Source organism: Neomonachus schauinslandi, chromosome 1, assembly GCF_002201575.2.
Source record: "Neomonachus schauinslandi chromosome 1, ASM220157v2, whole genome shotgun sequence".
NCBI lineage: Eukaryota > Metazoa > Chordata > Mammalia > Carnivora > Phocidae > Neomonachus > Neomonachus schauinslandi.
Window position 1 is genome coordinate 159,535,559 of NC_058403.1, and position 19,937 is coordinate 159,555,495.

Sequence of the window (19,937 nt, forward strand, 5' to 3'; positions counted from 1 at the left end):
GTTCCACTGGTAAAACCTACAGTGGAATCAGTGCTGACCATAAGGAGTAAGACTGTGCCTTTCTCCTTTTCTGCTGTCCACTACTCTCCATTTTAAAAGTTGTTCCCACTTTCTATGAACACCACAAGAGACAAGATACCTGGTCATGGGACAAGTGAACTGAACTTCTTATGAATTGGGTATAATGTGATCCACTGAGAAAATCTCCAGAAATCCAACCAGAAACTCCAACTATTTGACAATGCTACTGAATTTTATCTCCCACCATCTGGCACACTTCATGGTCTTAATAGGACAGTTATCTAGAGTGCTTCCTAATGCCCGATCACCAGATCCCATTAGCATGGTGTCATGAACCAACATGATGCTCTGGTGCATATGAACAGAAAAAGCTCCCCCCAGACTTTATTATAATACAGAGGAGGAGAATGGGTATAGCACTAGGGTAAGATAGTCAAAGTAATTTTGTCCTTGCCTTATAAATGCTCTTTTCTTATTTTATTATCAGCAGGAATGGAAAATAAAGCACATGCCTGGATCCATCCCCCAAATGCCCTGCACCACAGCTGCCTCCTCTCCACTGGCCATCACCTGTACTCGAGCCCCAGCCAGGTGCTTAGAATCATAGCTCCAAATTATCACCACATGATTATATTTACGATAACCTTTGGTCATTCTCCATCACCCACTGTCAAGCAGTCAAATAGTCCCTAATCAGCAGCGTGGTGGCTCACAGGGCCACAGGGATCGCTTATGTAGCTGCAAGTCTGGCTTGCTACACTTTCCACAGAGTCAACCAGAAAGGATGCAACAAGCTCAAATGGATTCAGAGTGAAGGTACATGTCGTCAGGTCCCCACGCACCTGGTCCCACAGGATGGCATGGAAATGGAGGGGCTGCATGACAAATAGCACAAGTGGTGGTTTGCTCTGCCACCTAAGAGCTAACTCTAAACTCCAGCCAAGTCATTTTCGGATTCACATGGAAGCAGGAAAGCTCTTTCTGACTAGAGTTTTTCTTCTTGTTGAAAAAGTGTCCTTTAGAATTTTTAAATTTTCAACAAGGCTCTATGTAAGTACTAAGATTTCATATATTTGCAAGTATTCTTGTGCCCTTTTCCCCCTAATAGTTTTAATTGTATGTAGATTCTATTGGGAGCTACCAATTACTATGACCCCTCTGCATTTTGGAGACATTTACTCACTTTGTCTTGTTGCTCATCTATTTTGCTGATGAGAGATCCACTGTCATTTTTACTGTTACTGATTTTTTGAAAAGTCTCTTTCTCTTGTAGATATTTAAGATTTTTTTCTTTATTCTTGATTTATCGGCAGCTTCTCTACTTGTGTGCAAACTCTACCTGAGGACAAAAAAAAGTCTGTGCTGCATTCTGGTAAAGAAGCTCCCCAAATCCTGTAATTTGTGGGATTTTGCAAAGGTCCCATTATGTGGGCACGATGGATTAAACCACTGGCCACTGGTGATGAGACTAGTTTAAACTTGGTCTTGACTTTTGAAGAATTTTTCCTTTCAATGATTTTTCCTTTTTATATTTCTAAGTGTTCATTTTTTTCATATCTACTTGTATTTATTTCTGCTTGATTTTTTAAGTTTTTATTTAAATTTCTGTTAGCATACAGTGTAATATTAGTTTCAGGTGTAAAATGTAGTGATTCAACAATTCTACATATTAGTGCTCATCGTAAGTGTACTCTTAATCCCCTTCGCCTGCTTCACCCATCCCCGCCCCGCTCTGGTGACCATCAGTTTGTTCTCTATAGTTAGGAGTCTATTTCTTGGTTTGCCTCTTTCTCTTTCTCTCTCTCTCTCGTTTATTAGCAGCATTATCTACAATAGCCAAATTAAGGAAACAGCCCAAGTGTCCATCGACTGATGAATGGATAAAGATGTGGGACATATATTTACAATGGAATATTACGCGGCTTGTTTTTTTTCTTTCCTGGGATAAAATATTTTTTTTAAAAGTTTTATTGACGTATAACTGATACACTATGAACCTATTTAAAGTATGCAATTGGATGAGTTTTGACATATGTATGCACCCATGACACCATCACAACAATTAAAATAATATATCATCACCTGCAAAAGTTTCCTGAATTGCCTCTTCCCTCCTGATCCAACCCTATCCCCAGGCAACCACTGATCTGTTTTCTTTTTTTTTTTAAGATTTTATTTATTTATTTGAAAGAGAGAGAGAGAGGAGGAGGAGCAGAGGGAGAGGGACAAGCAGACTCCATGCTGAGTGCGGAGCCCAACATGGGGCTCTATCTCATCACTCTGAGATCATGATCTGAGCCAAAATCAACTGATTGAGCCACCCAGGCACCCCTGATCTGTTTTCTATCATTATGTTTGCACTTTATAAAAATTTTTATAGACATGGAAGCACACAGAATGTACTTTTTATCTGGCTTCCTTAATTAAGATTCATCCATGTGGTATCAACATTTCACTTTTTATTGCTGAGTATTCCATTATATGAATATACCATAACCATTCACCGGTTAATGGACTTTTTAGTAGTTTCCTGGTTTTTGTTATTACAAATAAAACTACTATGAACACTCATGCACAAGTTTTTGTGTGGACATATGCTTTTATTTCTCTTGGATAAACAGGTAGGTGTGACATGCCTGGGTCATATGGTGGGTGTATGTTTAAACTTCCTAAAAACTGCCAAACTCTCTTCCAAAATGGTTATACCATTTTGTACTTGTACCATTTGTACTTGATTCCTTTCTCCCTGTAATTGGGATTTCAATTTTTAAAAAATTGAGGTGAAATTCATGTAATATATCATTGTCTTAAAGTGTACAACTTGGTGTTTATTCACAATATTGTCCGACCACCACCTTTCTCTCTCTAGTTTCAAAACTTTTTCATCACCCCCATATATCCCATACCCATTAAAAAATCACTTCCAATTCCTCCCTAAACCCTGGCAACTTCTAATCTGCTTTCTGTTGCTTTGGATTGGCTGTTGTAGAAATTTCATATAAATGGAATCACACAATATGTGACCTTTTGTGTCTGGCTTCTTTCACTTGGCATATTGTTGAAGTTTATTCAACTTGTAGTATGTATCAGTACTGCATTCCTTCTTATGGCTGAATATATTCCACTATATGTATATATCACAATTTGCTTATCCATTTATCTACTGATGGATATTTAGGTAGTTTCCACTTTTGATTATAGTAAAGAGTTCTGCTATGAACATTAATGAACAAGTGACTCAATACTCATTTTCAATTTGGGGGGAATATACCTAAGGAAATTGTGGGATAATATGCTCATTCTGTGTTTAACTTTTTGAAGAAACTCCAAGGTTCCTATGTTTCCATATGCTTACCAACACTTATTTTCATGTTTGGCTTTTTTAAAATAATAGCCATCCTAATGGGTGTGAAGTGGTTATCTCATTGTGGTTTTGATTTGCATTTCCCTAATGACCAATGATGTTGAGCACCTTTCCATGTTGGCCATTTACATATCTTTAGAGAAATATCTATAGGGCCATTATTTTGGACAGCAGTAATTTGGCTATGAGCCTCCACTGACTTGAGGTAATGAGGAGTGGTTAAACATTCTTGCTTAGCATATTGTTTTTAACTATCCATTATGGAAAATTTCAAACAGATATGAAATTAGAGTCATTCAATTAATAGTTCATAGATACCCCTTGTAGTATAAGCCCTGACAATATTGGGTTTTCTTTCCTTTTTTGTAAGGTAAGTGCCTGGTTGAAGCTTTGATTGCCTAGCCATCCACTTCAAAGATGGCAATCTCGAATAAACACATTGCCAGCCACACCATAAGGAGCCAGGCTGTACTCCCCTCTGCCCCAGGCTTAGTTTTAGGGATCCTAGTTGGTTTCTATAACTGACCACTTGGGCCACTTGTTTTTTCTCTTCCAGCACTTTAAATTCCCACTCTTACGTTTTAAATTCACCAATAAAATGTGAGCCCATGAAACCCTAGGCCCCACTCTCAACCCCAACAAAAGCATAACCCCAGGCCTGCTCACTCACTCTCTTTCTTCTCCTCCCCAACCTTCCCCACAACCTCACTGTGTGGCACATATAATTTCAGGTCCTGTAAGTAATAAACTTTTTTTCCCCCAGTTTCCTGATGGTTACTGCTACAGGGGATCTTGTAAACATATAATAAGAACGATAAGGGCTGGTCCAGCCACAACACTGGTTATTGATAGGCTGCACCCAGCACCAACAGCCCTACTCTGTCTTCTTAACGCCCGATTTTGACAAACTATGTGCTGTTTTTCGCCCCATTGGTTGATTAGAGGAAAAAGTCTGTCTACTTATATCACACTAACAAGTAATTTCTACAAATTACTATTCTGGGCCTATAGCAGATCTTGAAAGTTATGTGAAATTATCTAATGCATGTGACTTTTCTTTGGTTCTTCCAGGTGAATGAGAAGGCTTTTATTTTTATATAAGGGCTACTTCCTAATAGTTTGGGCTATTAAAATGTTATTATTTTAATAACATTTATGGCTTACCAAAATGTTAAGTTAAAATCTATATAATCATAGAACTTAATGAGAACAAAAACGAGCAGAACAATGTTCTGCTAGAAGCCTGGCTGATATGCTGCACTGGCCTGCATCGCAAAATAACAAAACACAGACAGAAAACACTGTGTGTAGGTAGCTGGTGCAAATCACTGTGATTCTGAGTCACGGCTTCCATCTTGCTCTCTCACTTGCTCTCACAGAAGCCGCCTGCCATGTTATGAGCTGCCCTAAGCAGGGGCCTATGTGACCAGGAACTGAGGGAGGACTCTGGCAGATAGGCAGTGAGGAACTGAGGCCCTCAGCCCAACCACCCACAAGGAACTGAATTTTGCCCCCAAACTACCTGAGTGATTTTGGAAGGCCTGTCAAGCTTTGAGATGATCACAACCCTGGCTGACACCTCGATCACAGCCTCATGAGACTCTGAGCCATGGACCCAGGTAAGCTGTGCCCAACCCCTGACCAACAGACACTGAAATAATAAATGTTTGTTTCAAGCTGCTAAGTTTTAAAGTAATTTTTTACATGGCAATAGATAATACACCAGGGACAAACGAGGTATTACTACACCCTGGCCTGAAATGTCTTACAGTTGCCTTGGGCTAGTTACTTAACCTGTGAGGGCTGCAGTTCCTTATCTTCAAGATGGGAAGAGCCTTCCCAGCCTCACAAATTAACTGTGGTATCTGTATGAAGGATCTGCTCATTGACAAAAACAACTGGCTTGCTAGGAATTCAACAGAAAATTTTAAGACTCAAACCAGCTTACCAGTATCTTCAAGGAGGAATTTTAGGGAATTTTTCATATTTCTATTTCCTTGTATCAAAAATATTTGTAATTAGTAAAAACAAAGGACACACTCAAATCAGGTAAAAATCACGTTTTCCTTTAATTGACTACTTAATTCACACCATTTCTTCTCTTGGCTGCTACTTTGGTAACAATTAGGTCCCCACCTCTCAAGAACATTGCATCTAAACAGGCTGACACAGAGCCAGTGTGAACACAGGCCCCAAACCAGGGCTTCTGGAATAACAAGAACAGCAAAACCAGCCTTTCTCTTCACTCAGAAAGGGATTTTGAATTAGAGGGTCTAAAGCTCCAATTTCCAAACACAGAAAACCTGGAGCTCAACATAAAAATGGAAACCAAAATGCATCAGAAATGAAATATAGTACCTCCTCATATACTCAAGGTCAAGATGGTTCTTGAGAAATAAGTATCTGATCAGCTGGCTTCTTGTGTTAGGAATGGCCCCACTCCAGCATTTTTAAAGGAAGCTGTTTTTGTTTCTATTTCATTTCCCAAAGGGGTATAAAAATCTACTAAAAGGGATATAATCAATCAGAATAAATCAGCTCACTCACAAGACACTCCCAAATAATGATATTTGGTTGCTGAGCATAGTCAGCACATTATTTCAAAGTGGCAAAATTCAGGGTAATCTGAGAAGAGAATTCAAAAGTAACAGCTACATTTGCTGATAGATTTATGTGAGACACACATATATTTTTTCCAGTGTGTATGCAAAGGACCAAGATCCCTGATCATCAAAATAAGTTATTTTGTACATTATAGTGCACAGAACAACAGATGAAAGACACTTTCTCGGAGAATGACCAAAAGGCATTTTGCAAAAGGTTCATATAACTCTGAAGCAGAAGGACTGGAGCCCAGTGCCTTGTGGCCTTTATTAGCTTGACCCCTCCTCTTCTTTGGTTGCAGTGGCCTCAGTGGCAGCTGTCTCTTCTAAACGTTCTGCCGGCTTCTTCTCTTCCTCTTCCTCCTCCTCGTCCTCCTGGGGATAGAGGTCGGGATATTTCTGCATGCATTCCTGCATGGCCCGGAACTGGTCTACACAGTCTGACCCCTTGACATCCTCTGTGCTATAATGGAAGCAAGAAAAGGCTGACTTGAACTGTTCCCCACAGGGGCCACTGGCCATTCCCCCAAGGCACGGGCAGTTCCAGTTAATGTCTCCATTTGGCAGGATCAATCCTAGAATGGGAAAATGGGCAAGGAAAATGTGAGACAGGCTCTCGAAGGTTTCTGAAAAAGCAAAACCAAGTCCAGTCCTTGAAAGATATTTGGGAGGTACAGAACTGCTGCCTGGTAGGCCCTTGCCTACCTCTCAATTTGGATTGGGTTCAAATGCCTATGCAAACGCAGCATCCCTTGGCTTGGCTGGAGAGAAGCCACCAATGGCAACTTTCTACCCTGATCTATATTTTCAGCCACCTCCCATGGCTCTGGCTGTGCTCCAAGAGCTAAATACTGGAAACCATTTAATCCAAAGAAGAAACCATTATTGGGTTGGTTAGCAAGAAGCTTTTTCAAAGCTTCTTGCTAACAACACTTTAAGGAGCTGAGGTATTGATCTCCTTCTTTCGCTCTCTGCTCTGCTCCCATTCAAATGATCAGGACCAGACCACCCCCTGCCTCCAAAAAAGGCACCTTGCCCCTTCAAGCCCCTCTGGCTCTGCAACTGCTCTCAGAAGCTCAGCTCAGTGTGAGGACTGGTAAAGAAGAGGCTGAGCCTTCTGCACTGGCGGGAAGATATCCAAGACACATTGTATAAGGAAAAAGCTAGTGGCATACCAGATGGTGTGGTTCTAGTCTTTTAACAGTGAAAAAACCTAGAGGGATGTTAACCATACTAACCCAACTGCTAAACAGCATGTGTGTTTCAGGGAGGGGTGCAACTACAGACTGATGTTCAGTTGCAATATTCTATAGGCCCCCTTACTTTTGAATTTTACACTTTCTTGTCTTTGAACCTTATTCACATCTAAATAGTATTTCCTGGTTTTCTAAAATGATTTCAAGATGATGGCTTCATTTCCAGCTTTGTAAAAGACAGGGAAATACGATTCATACAGAAGTTTCTTACATGAGTCTTTTATAGGACTGGGAGCACTCTGTAAGACTCTAAAATGCCCAGTGAAATTATACAATTTTTCACTCTAACCAAGTACCCAGGCATGGCACTCTGAGTTAGTGTCCAAAGTCCTAAGCCTAGGCTGAACCCCATCTCTTCATTCTAGCTCAGGAAACTTCAATGATCAAAAGATCTGCTGCTGCAGTTCCTTACTTGTAAAATGGGCTAACAGTGGAGAGGTCAATGGATACCGCACCCCAAGCAGGTAGTTCACCACTAGACCATCAATAGCTGCTGGGCACACTCTCAAGTACCACACTATCTGTGGTAAAACACATAATCCTTTTTGACAACCTTCTTCAATCGTACTATAAATCCCAGTTTGCACAGGAGATTTTGTGGTTCAGTGGGGTCTAAGTCAGGACTACAGCCAAGGCCCAATGGATTCCCAGAGCCCAAGCTGTCTCCCCCCACATCTCACCACCTCTCCCTACACAGGCCAGCATGGTGCTGGATACCTACAGATACACCTCAGAGATATTGTGGGTTGGGTTCCAGACACCACAATAAAGCTAGTATCACATAAAGCACATCAAATTACTTTCTTGGTTTCCCGGTGCATATGAAAGCTATGTTTGCACCACAGTGAATTCAGTGCATAATAGCATTATGTATAAAAAACGTACATATATTAATTGAAAATACTTTATTGCTAAAGAATGCTAACCATCGGGGGCGCCTGGGTGGCTCAGATGGTTAAGCGTCTGCCTTCGGCTCAGGTCATGATCCCAGCGTTCTGGGATCGAGCCCCATGTCTGGCTCCTGGCTCAGCTGGGAGCCTGCTTCTCCCTCTCCCTCTGCCTCTCCCCTGCTCATGCTCTCTCTCTCTCTCTCAAATGAATAAATAAAATCTTTAAAAAAAAAAAAAGAATGCTAACCATCACCTGAGCTTTCAGTGAGTTGTAAATTTTTGCTGGCGGAAGGTCTTGCCTTGATGTTGATGGCTGCTGACTGATGAAGGCTGTGGTTGCGGCAATTTCTTAAAGTAAGACAACAATGAAATTTGCTGCATCAATGGACTCTTCCTTTCACGAATAATTTCTCTGTAGCATGTGATGCTGTTTGATAGCATTTTACCCCAAGCAGAACTTCTTTCAAATTGAAATCAATCCTCTCAAATCCTGCCACTGCTTTATGTCATATTCTTTTGTTGTCATTTCAACAATCTTCACAGCATCTCCACCAGATGTAGATTCCATCTCAAGAAACCACTTTCTTTGCTCATCAATCAGAAGCAACTTCTCACCTGATAAAGTTTTTTTTAACTGAAGTATAATTAACATACAGTGCTATATTAGTTTCAGGGGTATAATATATAATTCTATACTCTTCTCAGTGCTTATCAAGGTAAGTGTACTCTTAATCCCTCTCACCTGTTTCACTCCTCCCCCGGCAATCATCAGTTAAAGCTTGATCAGGAGATCGAGGCAGTTCAGTCACGTCTTCAGGCTCCACTTCTAATCCTAGTTTTCTTGCTATTTCCACCACATCTGCAGTTACTTCCTCCCCTCAAGTCTTGAACTCCTTAAAGTCGTCCACAAGGCTTGGAATCTGCTTCTCCCAAATTCCTGCTCATGGTGATATTTTGACCTCTTCCCATGAATCACAAATGTTCTTAATGACATCTAGAATGGTAAATCCTTTCCAGAAGGTTTTCAATTGACTTTGCCCAGATCCACCAGAGGAATCACTATCCATGACAGCTATATAGCTTTATGAAATGTATTTCTTAAACAGTAAGACTTGAAATCAAAGTGACTCCGTGATCCATGGAATGCAGAATGGATGTTGTGTTAGCAGGCATGAAAACAACAATCTTGTATATCTCCACCAATGTTCTTGGATGACCAGGTGCACTGTCAAAGAGCAGTAATATTTTGAAAGGAATCTTCCTTTCTGAGCAGTAGGTCTCAACAGTGGGCTTAAAATATTCAGTAAACCACACTGTAAGTAGATGTGCTGTCATACAGGCCCATCCTCAGGGCCCTAAGATTTTTGGAATGGTAAGTGAGCACCGGCTTCAACTTCAAGTCACCAGCTGCATTAGCCTCTAATAACAGAGTCAGTCTGTCCTTTGAAGCTTCAAAAGAAGGCACTGACTTCTCTCTATCTCTGAAAGTCCTAGATGGCGTCTTCTTCCACTAGAAGGCTGTTTCGTCTGCATTGAAAATCTATTGTCTAGTGTAACCACCTTCATTAATGATCTCTGCACGATCTCCTGGATAACGTGCTGCAGCTTCTACACCAACACTTGCTGCTTCCCTTTGCTCTTTTATGTTATGGAGACGGCTTCTTTCCTTCACCTCAAGAACCACCTCTGCTAGCTTCACACTTCTCTTCTGCAGCTTCCTCACCTCTCTCCGCCTTCTCAGAATGACAGAGAGTTAGGGCTTTGCTCCCCATTAGGCTCTGGCTAAGGGAATGTTGTGGCTGGTGTTCTCTTCTCTCCAGACCTTCTCCTGCCTTCTCCGTATCAGCATTCAGGTTGTTACACTCTCTTATCATTTGTATGTTCACTGGAGTAGCACTTTTCATTTCCTTCAAGATCTTTTCCTTTGAATGCAAAGGATTTCCTTTGAATGCTAACTGTTCGGTGCAAGGGGCCTAGCTTTCAGCCCATCTTGGCTCTTGACAGGCCTTCCTCACTAAGCTCAATGACTTCTAACTTTTGATGTGACATGAGAGGCTGCAAACTTTCCCTTTCACTTGAACACTGAGAGGCCACTGTCAAGTTATTAACTGGCCTAATCTCAGTATTGTCATGTCAGGGAATGCAGAGACCCGAGGAGAGGGAGAGAGACAAGGAAGAGCCAGTCGGTGGAGCAGTCAGAAAACACACAACATTTATCGATTAAATTCCTCATCTTACATGGCTTATGGCACCTAAAACAGTTATAATAGTAACATCAAAGATCACCAATCACAGATCACCATAACATATACAATAACAAAAAAGTTTGAAATACTGCAAGAATGACCAAAATGTGACAGAGAGACATGAAGTGAACAAATGCTGTTGAAAAAATGGCACCAACAGACTTGCTTCAAACAGGGTCGCCACAAACCTTCAATTTGTAAAAAGCGTGGTATCTGCAAAATGCAATAAAACCAGGCCTGTATACAAATGCTGCCCTCAGAAGGCTCAAGACCAGGAAACCTGCACAGCCAATTTCCAAATGAAATAGTAATACTGACTTTTTAAAATAATAGCCCAGGTCTGCAGGAAGTCTATGCTTCCTTATTTCTCAGAGGAAGACATGCTAGAATGAGGTAGCTCCTCCCAGAGGGCGCTTTGGGAGCCAATTTGCATTTCAAGGGCAAAATGTAAACACACACAGACGTCAACATTTTAAATTAAGCCCAGATGCAGCAGGTTTGGAACATATAATCAAAACCCTGCAGTTCTAGTCCCTGCCACTTTCTTGGCCGGTCCTCACCTTCTCCTGGGTCCTCAATTTTCCCCCAGACCAGGTGATCTTTAAGGCCCTCCCCCAGTCTTTTTGAGTGGATGAAAATTCCTTCTGCCACCTTTCTAATGGCACTCTAAGCCGAACCAAGTGCTATCTTAGCCACAGAGCTGGGGTGCTTGGATGCAGGCAGCTGGCATGAATTGGTGGCCTACTTAGTCTCCTAAGTGATTCTGCCATTGAGAGCTCAGAACCCGGGTCCCAGAGCTCTCTGTTGTATATGCTTCTTGGTACAATCATTCACTATAAGGGGCTGCAAAGGCAAATACCTCTACGTCCAAGCAGATCTATTATAAACGACAGAAGCAGGTAGGACAGAAAACAGGAAGGATGATAAGGCCTGGCAGGAACTGAAGGGGAATGCACAGGCTCAGCAGAGACACATTCAATTTTAAAATGCCAGGAGACAAACAAAACACGGCCTGATTTGTTCTGTAGGCCCCCAAAAATGTGCTTAACTAATATGGACCTCAAGAGAGGCACAACCCTGGAACTGACAGGCGACTTGTTTTTCTTCGCCAGAGTGCTGATTCAAGATTATTCCCATAGCTGCCTTTCTCGTAGAAGACCTGTGCTTCCCACCACTTCCAACGGAGTGCTCTCGACATGCAGCCTCGACTTGACTTTACTCTCACCCCCAGGAGCAGTAAGACGTTCTCCCTGAGAACATACGCTTCAATTAGCATCTGAAAAATTCCAATCGGGAGCCTACACTCCATGCGCTGCTGCTGCAAACTCTTTCCACCACATTTACCACCAGTCAGCACTGGAAAGGTTGCTAATTATCATCACAGGTGTCAGAAATGGCTTTAGATTGGTCAACTGAGTACTGTTTATGATACGGACTGTTTATAAATCCTGCACACACACACACACACACACTGGTCAGTCTTACACACACCAGGGAAGTTCCAGTGAGCCCAGCAGTCTAAAGCCTCTGGAATGGCATCCTAGGCCCAAAAGACCACTGACCATTAATAAGTTGTATGCAACAGTTCTGACTAGGTGAGCTGGATCCTGCCACTGGAAAATTGTCCCTCAATCTCGAGTGAGCTTTTTGTGCAGGATCCTTGCTGGAGCACTGACGAAGAGACAGCAGACCTCACCACCTCACAGAACAAGGTGTAGGACTCTTCCATGCCTGCTTGCTAATGGTCTGTAGATGTGGCAGAATTCCATCTGCCAGCTCGACTGAGCAGGAGGATCCCTGTCACCTTAACCCGCCTGCCACGCTGGAATCCATGGCCACCCCCCAACCCTGGCGTAAAACTTCATCAGGAAGCATCCAACCAGCTCAGTCTGTGTAAAACTTCAGAAGAAAAAGAGACAGAAGACTTCAGTTCAGGAGAAACTTAGGTTCTGGCCTAATAGCCAGGGGAGTGCATCAGCATGAGGGCTAGAAAGCACTGTCCTTGGAGATAGTCCATGGCTGGGAAGGACACCTGAAAACCCAACCTTGGCCAGGACAAAATGGGAAAACTATTATGGACATTTTCCCCAGGAAGGGTCCGTGGGTCCCTGGGAGGCCCATGTCACTTACCATGCTCCTCATACGGATCGTTGGGATCATCAGCCACCAGCTCTGCATTGCTTGGAGTTTCATGGTCTTCTTTGGTCACAAATATGATTCGATCCTTCCCTAGTGTTTGGAGAACAGAGGAAGAAACATTTCACTCAAGAGCAGCCAAACAGCCCCAAACCCAAAGAAGCCACAAAAAGCAAGTTTTAAGACTGTCCTATGCAAAACCCCAAAGTGAGGTGACCATCAAACTGCCCTTCCTGGGTTGTATCACTGAGTCTGTGTGTGGTCTAGCAGCCACTTGTATTGAGTGCCTGCAACTGGAACAAAAACTCCACCAAGGTCATGGGTAAGGAAGAAGATGCCGTATGCACCAAGGTAGGAGACAAAATGCCTGATCCAATGAAATGCAGCTGCTTTAGTCCCCAGATTTGCTGATAATAGAGTTGTGCAACAAATTCTTCTTCCCATCAAGAAAGGGGCAGTCTCATCTCAGAACTCCCCTGGCACTCAGACTGTCCCCATTATGTCCCAACAACCTATGAAGGCCTCATCAACCTGCCGCCGTCTCCCCTCCTCCCCAGGCCCAGCAGGGAGCTGCAAGCTGTCAGCCTTCAGACAACTCTAGTGGAATGAAGAAGACTCACCAGGGCCTCGGAGTGCCTGCCGCTGGGCACCCCGCTCCACTCCACTAGGGCTCGAGTGCATGTGCGCAGGGAAGGGGTGGAAGGGACAGGAAAAAGGCATGCAGGAAAAGACTTGCTTCTAGCCCTGTAAGGGTTTACCCACAGCATTCAGAGTGCAGACGAAGTCTGAGGAGACTGAGAACTTTGACAAGAAGAGAGGGCAGGGATGTGGGTGCCTGGCCAGCAGCCCACCACAGCCCACTCGGCTGATGTAGCCACCTAAGTGTGTCCAAGAAGATGCCCTGTGCAAAAATATCCTGGTCACCTGCCTCTGAAAGGCTGGGGACACAGTGGTCTGAGAGTGCCCACAATCAAGACTCCCTCTGGCCTCTTGGCCCCTAATCGTGGCCAGAAAGAAGGGGTCATGGTGGTAGGGAACATTATGGAGGTTCCCCATGGTCCCCGAGGCCTGGGGAGATTTCCCGACACGTGGAATGACTGGGGGGGGGGGGGCGGATTTCATGAAGTGCTGATGTTATCAACTTCTGTAACAATCTGCAGTTCGTTATGTTTTAGAACAATCACCCAACCTAAATATAATAGGCTGAGTGTTAGGGTCAGGACTGAGGCCCTGCAAGGACCAGCGTCAGGAAGCCAGCTCGTCATGTGAACCTCGATCAGGCCAGAGCTCCTGGCCGTACGTGCCTGGCTGCCAGAGGGTCCTGAGCCTCCAGGCTGGTGGGAGCCAAATGCATGCTGTGTGAGGAGAAGCTCCTCGTGGGAGGCTGCACCGGCAAAGGAACGAGAATCAGTGTTGACTGAACTGGTATGAGTGTGGTCCGAGGCTTTTTATACAATAGAAGACCAACCCCAGAGTGGTTACTCAAAGTCAACCAGCCGGAAAGGGCAAGGCAGGCACATCTGCTGTCCGACACCCTCCCAGCTCTCTCTCCTACACCTTACAGCTGTCCACACACCTCACCTTCCTAGAACCTGTGGCCATCAGCTAACCACAGTCTGGCTGATATTCCTGTTGTGGTTGGGAGCACTTTGTCTTCAGCACCCCACACACTGCATGTCATCAGTTGCCCCTGCTGTTCCTGGAGGGCAGACTGAGGCCGGCCCCTCTCTGGGTCCTGTGTGTCAGCTAGCTCCTGCCATCCCATCCCTACCCTGAGAGGAGCCAGCAGGAGCCCCATTCTACGGTGGTAAGCCTAGGGCTACGGGAAGTGGATATACCTGAGCCCACACCAGGCTGGAATTTGAACCCAGCTCTGTGTGTTTCCAAAGGCCATGCTGTGGAGATCCTTTACCCAGACCCACACTGCCCCACCCCACCCCCAGGACACACAAGAATAAAAACAATAGCTAACACTGGGTACTTAGCATGACTCAGACACTGTCCTGAGAGCTTTGTGTGCTTGGAGCAGGAATAAACGTTTTGTACAATAAGCCCCAAGAAGCCGAGAATTAAGAGAATGTTTGCTGAGTGAATGAACAGGAGCTTTCTTCTAAGCTCCTGGGTACCCACCTGGTGAAGGGCAAGGACAAATGCAACAACCCTACTGACTACCCATTCTCACCCAGGAGATGTGGGACAATGGGACCTCATCTGGAAGGGCATGGGAAGTGCCTTCTCCAGGTCCCATCCACATTGGCCCTTGGGCAGGGCCTTCATCAGTGGCCTGCTGTGAGTCAGCTACAATGGGGGCAGACGCTGGGCCTGCGGAAGTTTGGCTCTCTGGGAGCTGCTGGCATTTTCTCTGATTATATCAGTTCTTTTCCCTTTACACTTAGGAAAGTTCCGTCACAGGCTTGTTAAGAGAAACCAAAGAAAAAGGTTTGGGCCCACACCAAGCTGGAGTATTTACGGAAGAGGATTGAGGAAAATACAGGGGCTAAAAGCAGAGCAACACCTCCAGAGAAGACAGTTCAGGGGACAGAGGGAAGGCACCCTTCTCATGCCTCCACAGGGTCTCCCACATGGGGTAACAAACAGTAAGGACAGCCGACCCTTGGCATGCTCGGCGACTGGGCCTCCAGTCCACCGTGGTTCTGCCGTCCTGTGACCAGCTCCTTCCTGCTTGTCAAACTAGCTCTCTCTCCATGTGCTGAAATGCAGTCCTGTCCCTGACCGTGAACCCCACGGTTGGGGTCCTCAATTCCTCTATCCGGCCAAGGCCACACAGCTGGTAAGTGTACAAGAAGAAGCTAAGGCCCGTCTGCCTGCTATTCACGCCAAAGCACGATGTAGCCCCTCTGGGTCCTTGACTGAGGTTTGGTGTCCTTGTAGGCACCCACGTTCTGTCATTACACGAGCAAAAATAGCTTCATCTGGACCATCCTTTGGATTCCAAGAGCCTTGAGAGCAAAGTCCTGGATCCTGCTGCTCCTTGCCTCTTCTACCAGTCATTTTACTTAGTGGATGTTTACTTACACATTTTAAATTAGGTTGAAGTTTATCGATACCTTTTGTTGATTATGGTGACTTCACCTAAGTCTTAGAGGCTTCACTGACAGAAATGAAGTGTGGGGCGAACAATCCCGCTGAGCTGTCTGGCAGAGAAAGTAAGGATTCCAAGCCTCCTTGAGTGGCACTTTTCCTACCCTGGATAGGTGTCTTTGTCCATTCAGGCTGCTATAACAAAATACCACCACTGAGGTAGTTCATAAACAACAGAAAGTTACTGCTCACAGTTCTGGAGGCTGCCAGTCTAAGATCAAGGCCCCAGTATGGTCACCTTCTGGTGAGGGCCCCTTCCTGGGTCACAGCAGCTGCCTTCTCGTTGTGTCCTCACAGGGTGGAAGGGGCTAGAGATCTCTCCGGGGCTTCTTTTATAAGGGCATTCATCCCAAACATGAAAGCTCCACCCTCATTCCCTAAGCACCTCCCAAAGGCCCCTTCTAATACTATCACCCTTGGAGCTTGGGATTTCAACCTATGAAACTGGGGGGACACATTCGTACCATAAAACTGGGGGAAAAAGACCCCCTGGGTGATCTGACTGTGGTTTCTAAGCAGGGATGTATCTTTGCATCCCCAATCCTGGTATCCAGACGGAGCTCCTTTTGTTTCACGGACAAATAACATTAAGGGCTAAAAACCATCTGTAGAAAGAACAGAAGCACAGCTCTAAGGCTGAGAGAGAAGACCAGCTTCGGGAGGTCTGGTTCAGTGGCATCGATATCACAGAGGTTTAGGCCTGGGGTTCAAATGTGAGCATGAGCACATAACAGCTGTGGGATCGCAGGCACCTTCTTGTCCCCCGGCAGCTCAGCCTCTCTTCCTCCCATGGTCAGGGCAAGAATCATGAGACTTTGCTTAAACAAAAGAGGTGAAATGAGTTTCTGCTCTCACCTGGAATCCCACTCGAAGAACAGTAATTTTTTAAATGGCATTAAATGACAAGGATAAAAGGACCAAGAAAAGAGACAACCACAGGCTAGAGAGGTCAGTAAAGTTTGGGAAGTGGGCAAGCTGAGAGCGAGTGCTTTCTGACTTAACACAAAGTTGAACCCAAAGTCACAAGGAGGGGAAGTCAGCTAGAAGAAAATCCATCCTCACCCTAGTATCCTGGTATGGGTCAGGAATCAGGGGCCCCAGGGCCCACTGTGAAAGCAGGACTTAAGGGAAAAACTGAGAACAGAAAGTCTGATTAAACAGTTAGATACCAAGACACCCCCAATTCATTATTTTTACCCTCTGTACAGCCATCCTTGATTCCTTTCTCTCAACCTCCATCATCAAATCTGGTTGGCTCTACCTTCAAATACAGCCAGAAAGATCTGCATCCCTCACCTCCAAGACCCCATCTCCCACCACTCGCTCCCTCCATTCCCACACCTCGTTGCCTTTACTAGACACACTGGGGGCACACCTACCTCTAGGCCCAGCCCAGGCTGTCCTCACTTCCGGGAGCTCCCTCCAGATATCCCCACAGCCACCCTCTCCCTGCTTTCATACCTCCTGCTCAGATGCCGCCTTCTCCGACCATTCCCCATCTCCCTTGGCCTGCCTTTTCTCCAAAGCACTTTTCCTCACCTAACATATTATATATTTGCTTACTCCCTGTTTCCCCCACTGAAGTATCAGCTCTTCTAGGGCAAGGATTTGTCTATTCCATTCATTGCAGTATCCCCAGAACCTAGAACAGTGTCCAGAACATGGTGGGTAATCAATATTTGTTGAACAAATGAAAGGAGAAACCAAACTGAAGACCTCAGCAGAAAGCAGGAAGACAGAATGGTTCTTACCATTAAGTAGATTACAAACAAAACAAAACAACTTTGGATAAGTGGTCTCATTTCCCCCCAGAAAGGGGAGTAGGAACACGCACGGGATCTTTACATGTCAAAATCTTCAGCAGATCCAACCCAGATGGAGAGCCCATCTCTTCCCCAACGCCATGAAGCAGATGATGTCACCTGCACTCACCAGCACCTGCTCAGGGGCTGGTACACCACAGGTGTTCAATAAATGTTTGTTGAGGAACTGGAGAAGGCAGACAGCAACAGAAAAGAGGGAACTAAAGAAAGGATCAGTGTGGCACTAATACAGAAAGTGTGGGTGGTCTACGGCCAGGGAGCGAGGCTGAGTCCACGCCGTAGAACACTTGGATGTCAAAACTTCTAACCTGAAAGCTGGGTGGTGGGGGGGACCCCTGAAGTAAATTTGCTCAGGCAAGTGACTCACTCAGAACCCAGAATGAAGAGCCAGCCATGGGAAGAGCTGAGGGACAGAGGTAGCAGGCAAAGGAACAACTAAGACACCAGTGTAGCTCAACAGTGACGGGGTAGTTAGAAATCAGGCTGGAGCCAGATCACGCAGGGGCTTTCAATTCTCATCCCCAAACTAAGAGAGAGATCTTTGACCCAGGAAAAGATGAAGATCCATGTTTTGGGTGGCAGATGGAAAATGCCTTTCCTTCCCAAAGAACCTGTGATTCCTAGATATCCTCACGGGCAAGGAGAGGTCTTATTCATCTGGCACAGCCTCATTATACCTCAAAAGCTCAAAATTATTTGCTAAATGAAGTAAATCAGAAACCCAGAGAAAGAAAAGTAAAAACAAGAGACCTACTAACAAAGTAGTGAGGGCAGAGGACTTTTGTTCATGGCACAATTATTAATCAATAAAAATAGTACCCAGGAGAGACATCAGTGAGTATTATGGCTTTATGACCCAGGAAAGGAGTGGTTCTATTAGGAGAATGAGGTACTGGGGAAAAGCTTGATATTTTAGATGGAGCTGTTCTCTAATTGGATGTATGACCTTGGGTAGGTCATCCCCTTCTCTGGTCTTCAGATTCCCTGAATTAAACTGAGGGAATCAGACTGACTATTCACCAAAGAATTTGAGTGAGTTCCAACTCTCTTTGTAGTTTTACATTCTCATGTGTCCACCATAATTGCCAGGCACAGAGAAGATGCCCGTGAGTATCTGCTGAATGAATGAAAACCAACTTCTCATTTTACAAGATTAGAAACCGGGGCCTGGAAGGGTTAGGTGACAGCTCAGGGACAAAAAGCTAGTTAGTAGCAGTGTGTGGGGAGGCCCTGGGACTCCAGCCAAGAGACTCCTGGGTTCCTCAGTAGAGGTAAGAACAGATGAAGCAAAGAGGAGATAGGCAGAGGAGATGGGCACTTTGTTGGAAGGCGGGAGGGGGAAGGGGGGGCGGCTTCCCAGCAGAGAGCTCCCTGGAATCCAGCGGACACCAGACTGAATGGTGCAGTTTCTGTGATCAGACTGATGAAGCTTGAACCCCAGCTCCAAGATATACTGTGTCAAGTACTTGCCTTAGGCCAAGTCACCTCTGTGTCTTAGGGTCCACTTTTTGGTAAAATGTGGGTAACTTATAAAAATCGCTGCGAGATCAGTGAGAAAAGCCATATAAAGACTCTTGAACAGTGTCTGGTACGTAGTAGGGGCTCAGTAAATGTCCACGTGGGTGGCACTTTTACCACTCCAGCACAGCCCCTAACCCGAGTGGCAACTTTTCAGGAGGGACAGTTAAAAGGCGCCTACAAATGGAAACGGGTGCTGGGTGGTAAAAGCGATAGTAAAAACAATAAATTCCCAATTACGAGCCAAAGGAAGCGTGCTCAGCACTTCCCGTACCCCCTTGGCCTAGTTTATGAAATCTCCCACGTGCTGGTCCTTCTGAGGTCCGGGTTCGAGTCTCACAGTGACCTTGGACCAGCCTCGTTCCTCCCAATCTCGGTTTTCTCATCTGCAAAACGGAGGTGGCGACCCCACCGCTCAGCCCACCCAAGGATCCCGAAGAGGGGACCCCGGGTCGCGCCTCGAGTCTCCCGCGCCCGCAGTGGGGTCGCGGGGCGCCGGGGCCTGCGTGGCCGCGGGGGTGGCAAAATAGCTTGGCCCCTGCAGGCCCTCGTAGGCCGGTCTCCATGGCAGCCCGCCCTGCCTACCTTCCTGCCGGCAGTAGGCCATGGCTGCAGCCCCGGCGCTCAGACCTCGCAGAGATAGCGGTGGCGGCGGCACAGGCGGCAGCGCGATCACGCTGTGACCTCTTCTCAAGCAGGGCGGGCGGCTCCGAGGCCCACGCGGACCCGCCCCCTCCAGGCCTGCCCGCCGCGCGCCTGCCTCTGCGCCCTCTCAACCCTACCCCGGCCCCAGTCAGCTGGGAACTACATTTCCCAGGAAGCCGCGCGCTGGTCGGTGACTCTTCAAGGCAGTGGAACTACATATCCCGGAATGACTTGTAGTCCGCAGGCGCATCAATGAGGTACGGTGCGTGTTGCAACTTAGTGGCTAAAGCGCCTGATCCCGGACTACATTTTCCAGGAGGCCCTGCGGCGCGC

The 19,937-nt window shown here is 45.6% G+C and overlaps 1 protein-coding gene across 1 annotated transcript; it reads right to left on the minus strand.

Annotated features, from left to right (window-relative positions):
* Nucleotides 1–5,441: 5,441 nt before the first annotated feature.
* Nucleotides 5,442–19,737, minus strand: CHCHD4 (coiled-coil-helix-coiled-coil-helix domain containing 4). Its single transcript, XM_044921011.1, has 3 exons — nt 19,545–19,737; nt 12,511–12,609; nt 5,442–6,563 (listed from the first exon to the last, which is right to left on the minus strand). Exons 1-3 carry the CDS (start codon nt 19,564–19,566, stop codon nt 6,259–6,261), a joined length of 426 nt encoding a protein of 141 aa, XP_044776946.1. The 5' UTR covers nt 19,567–19,737; the 3' UTR covers nt 5,442–6,258.
* Nucleotides 19,738–19,937: the final 200 nt, after the last annotated feature.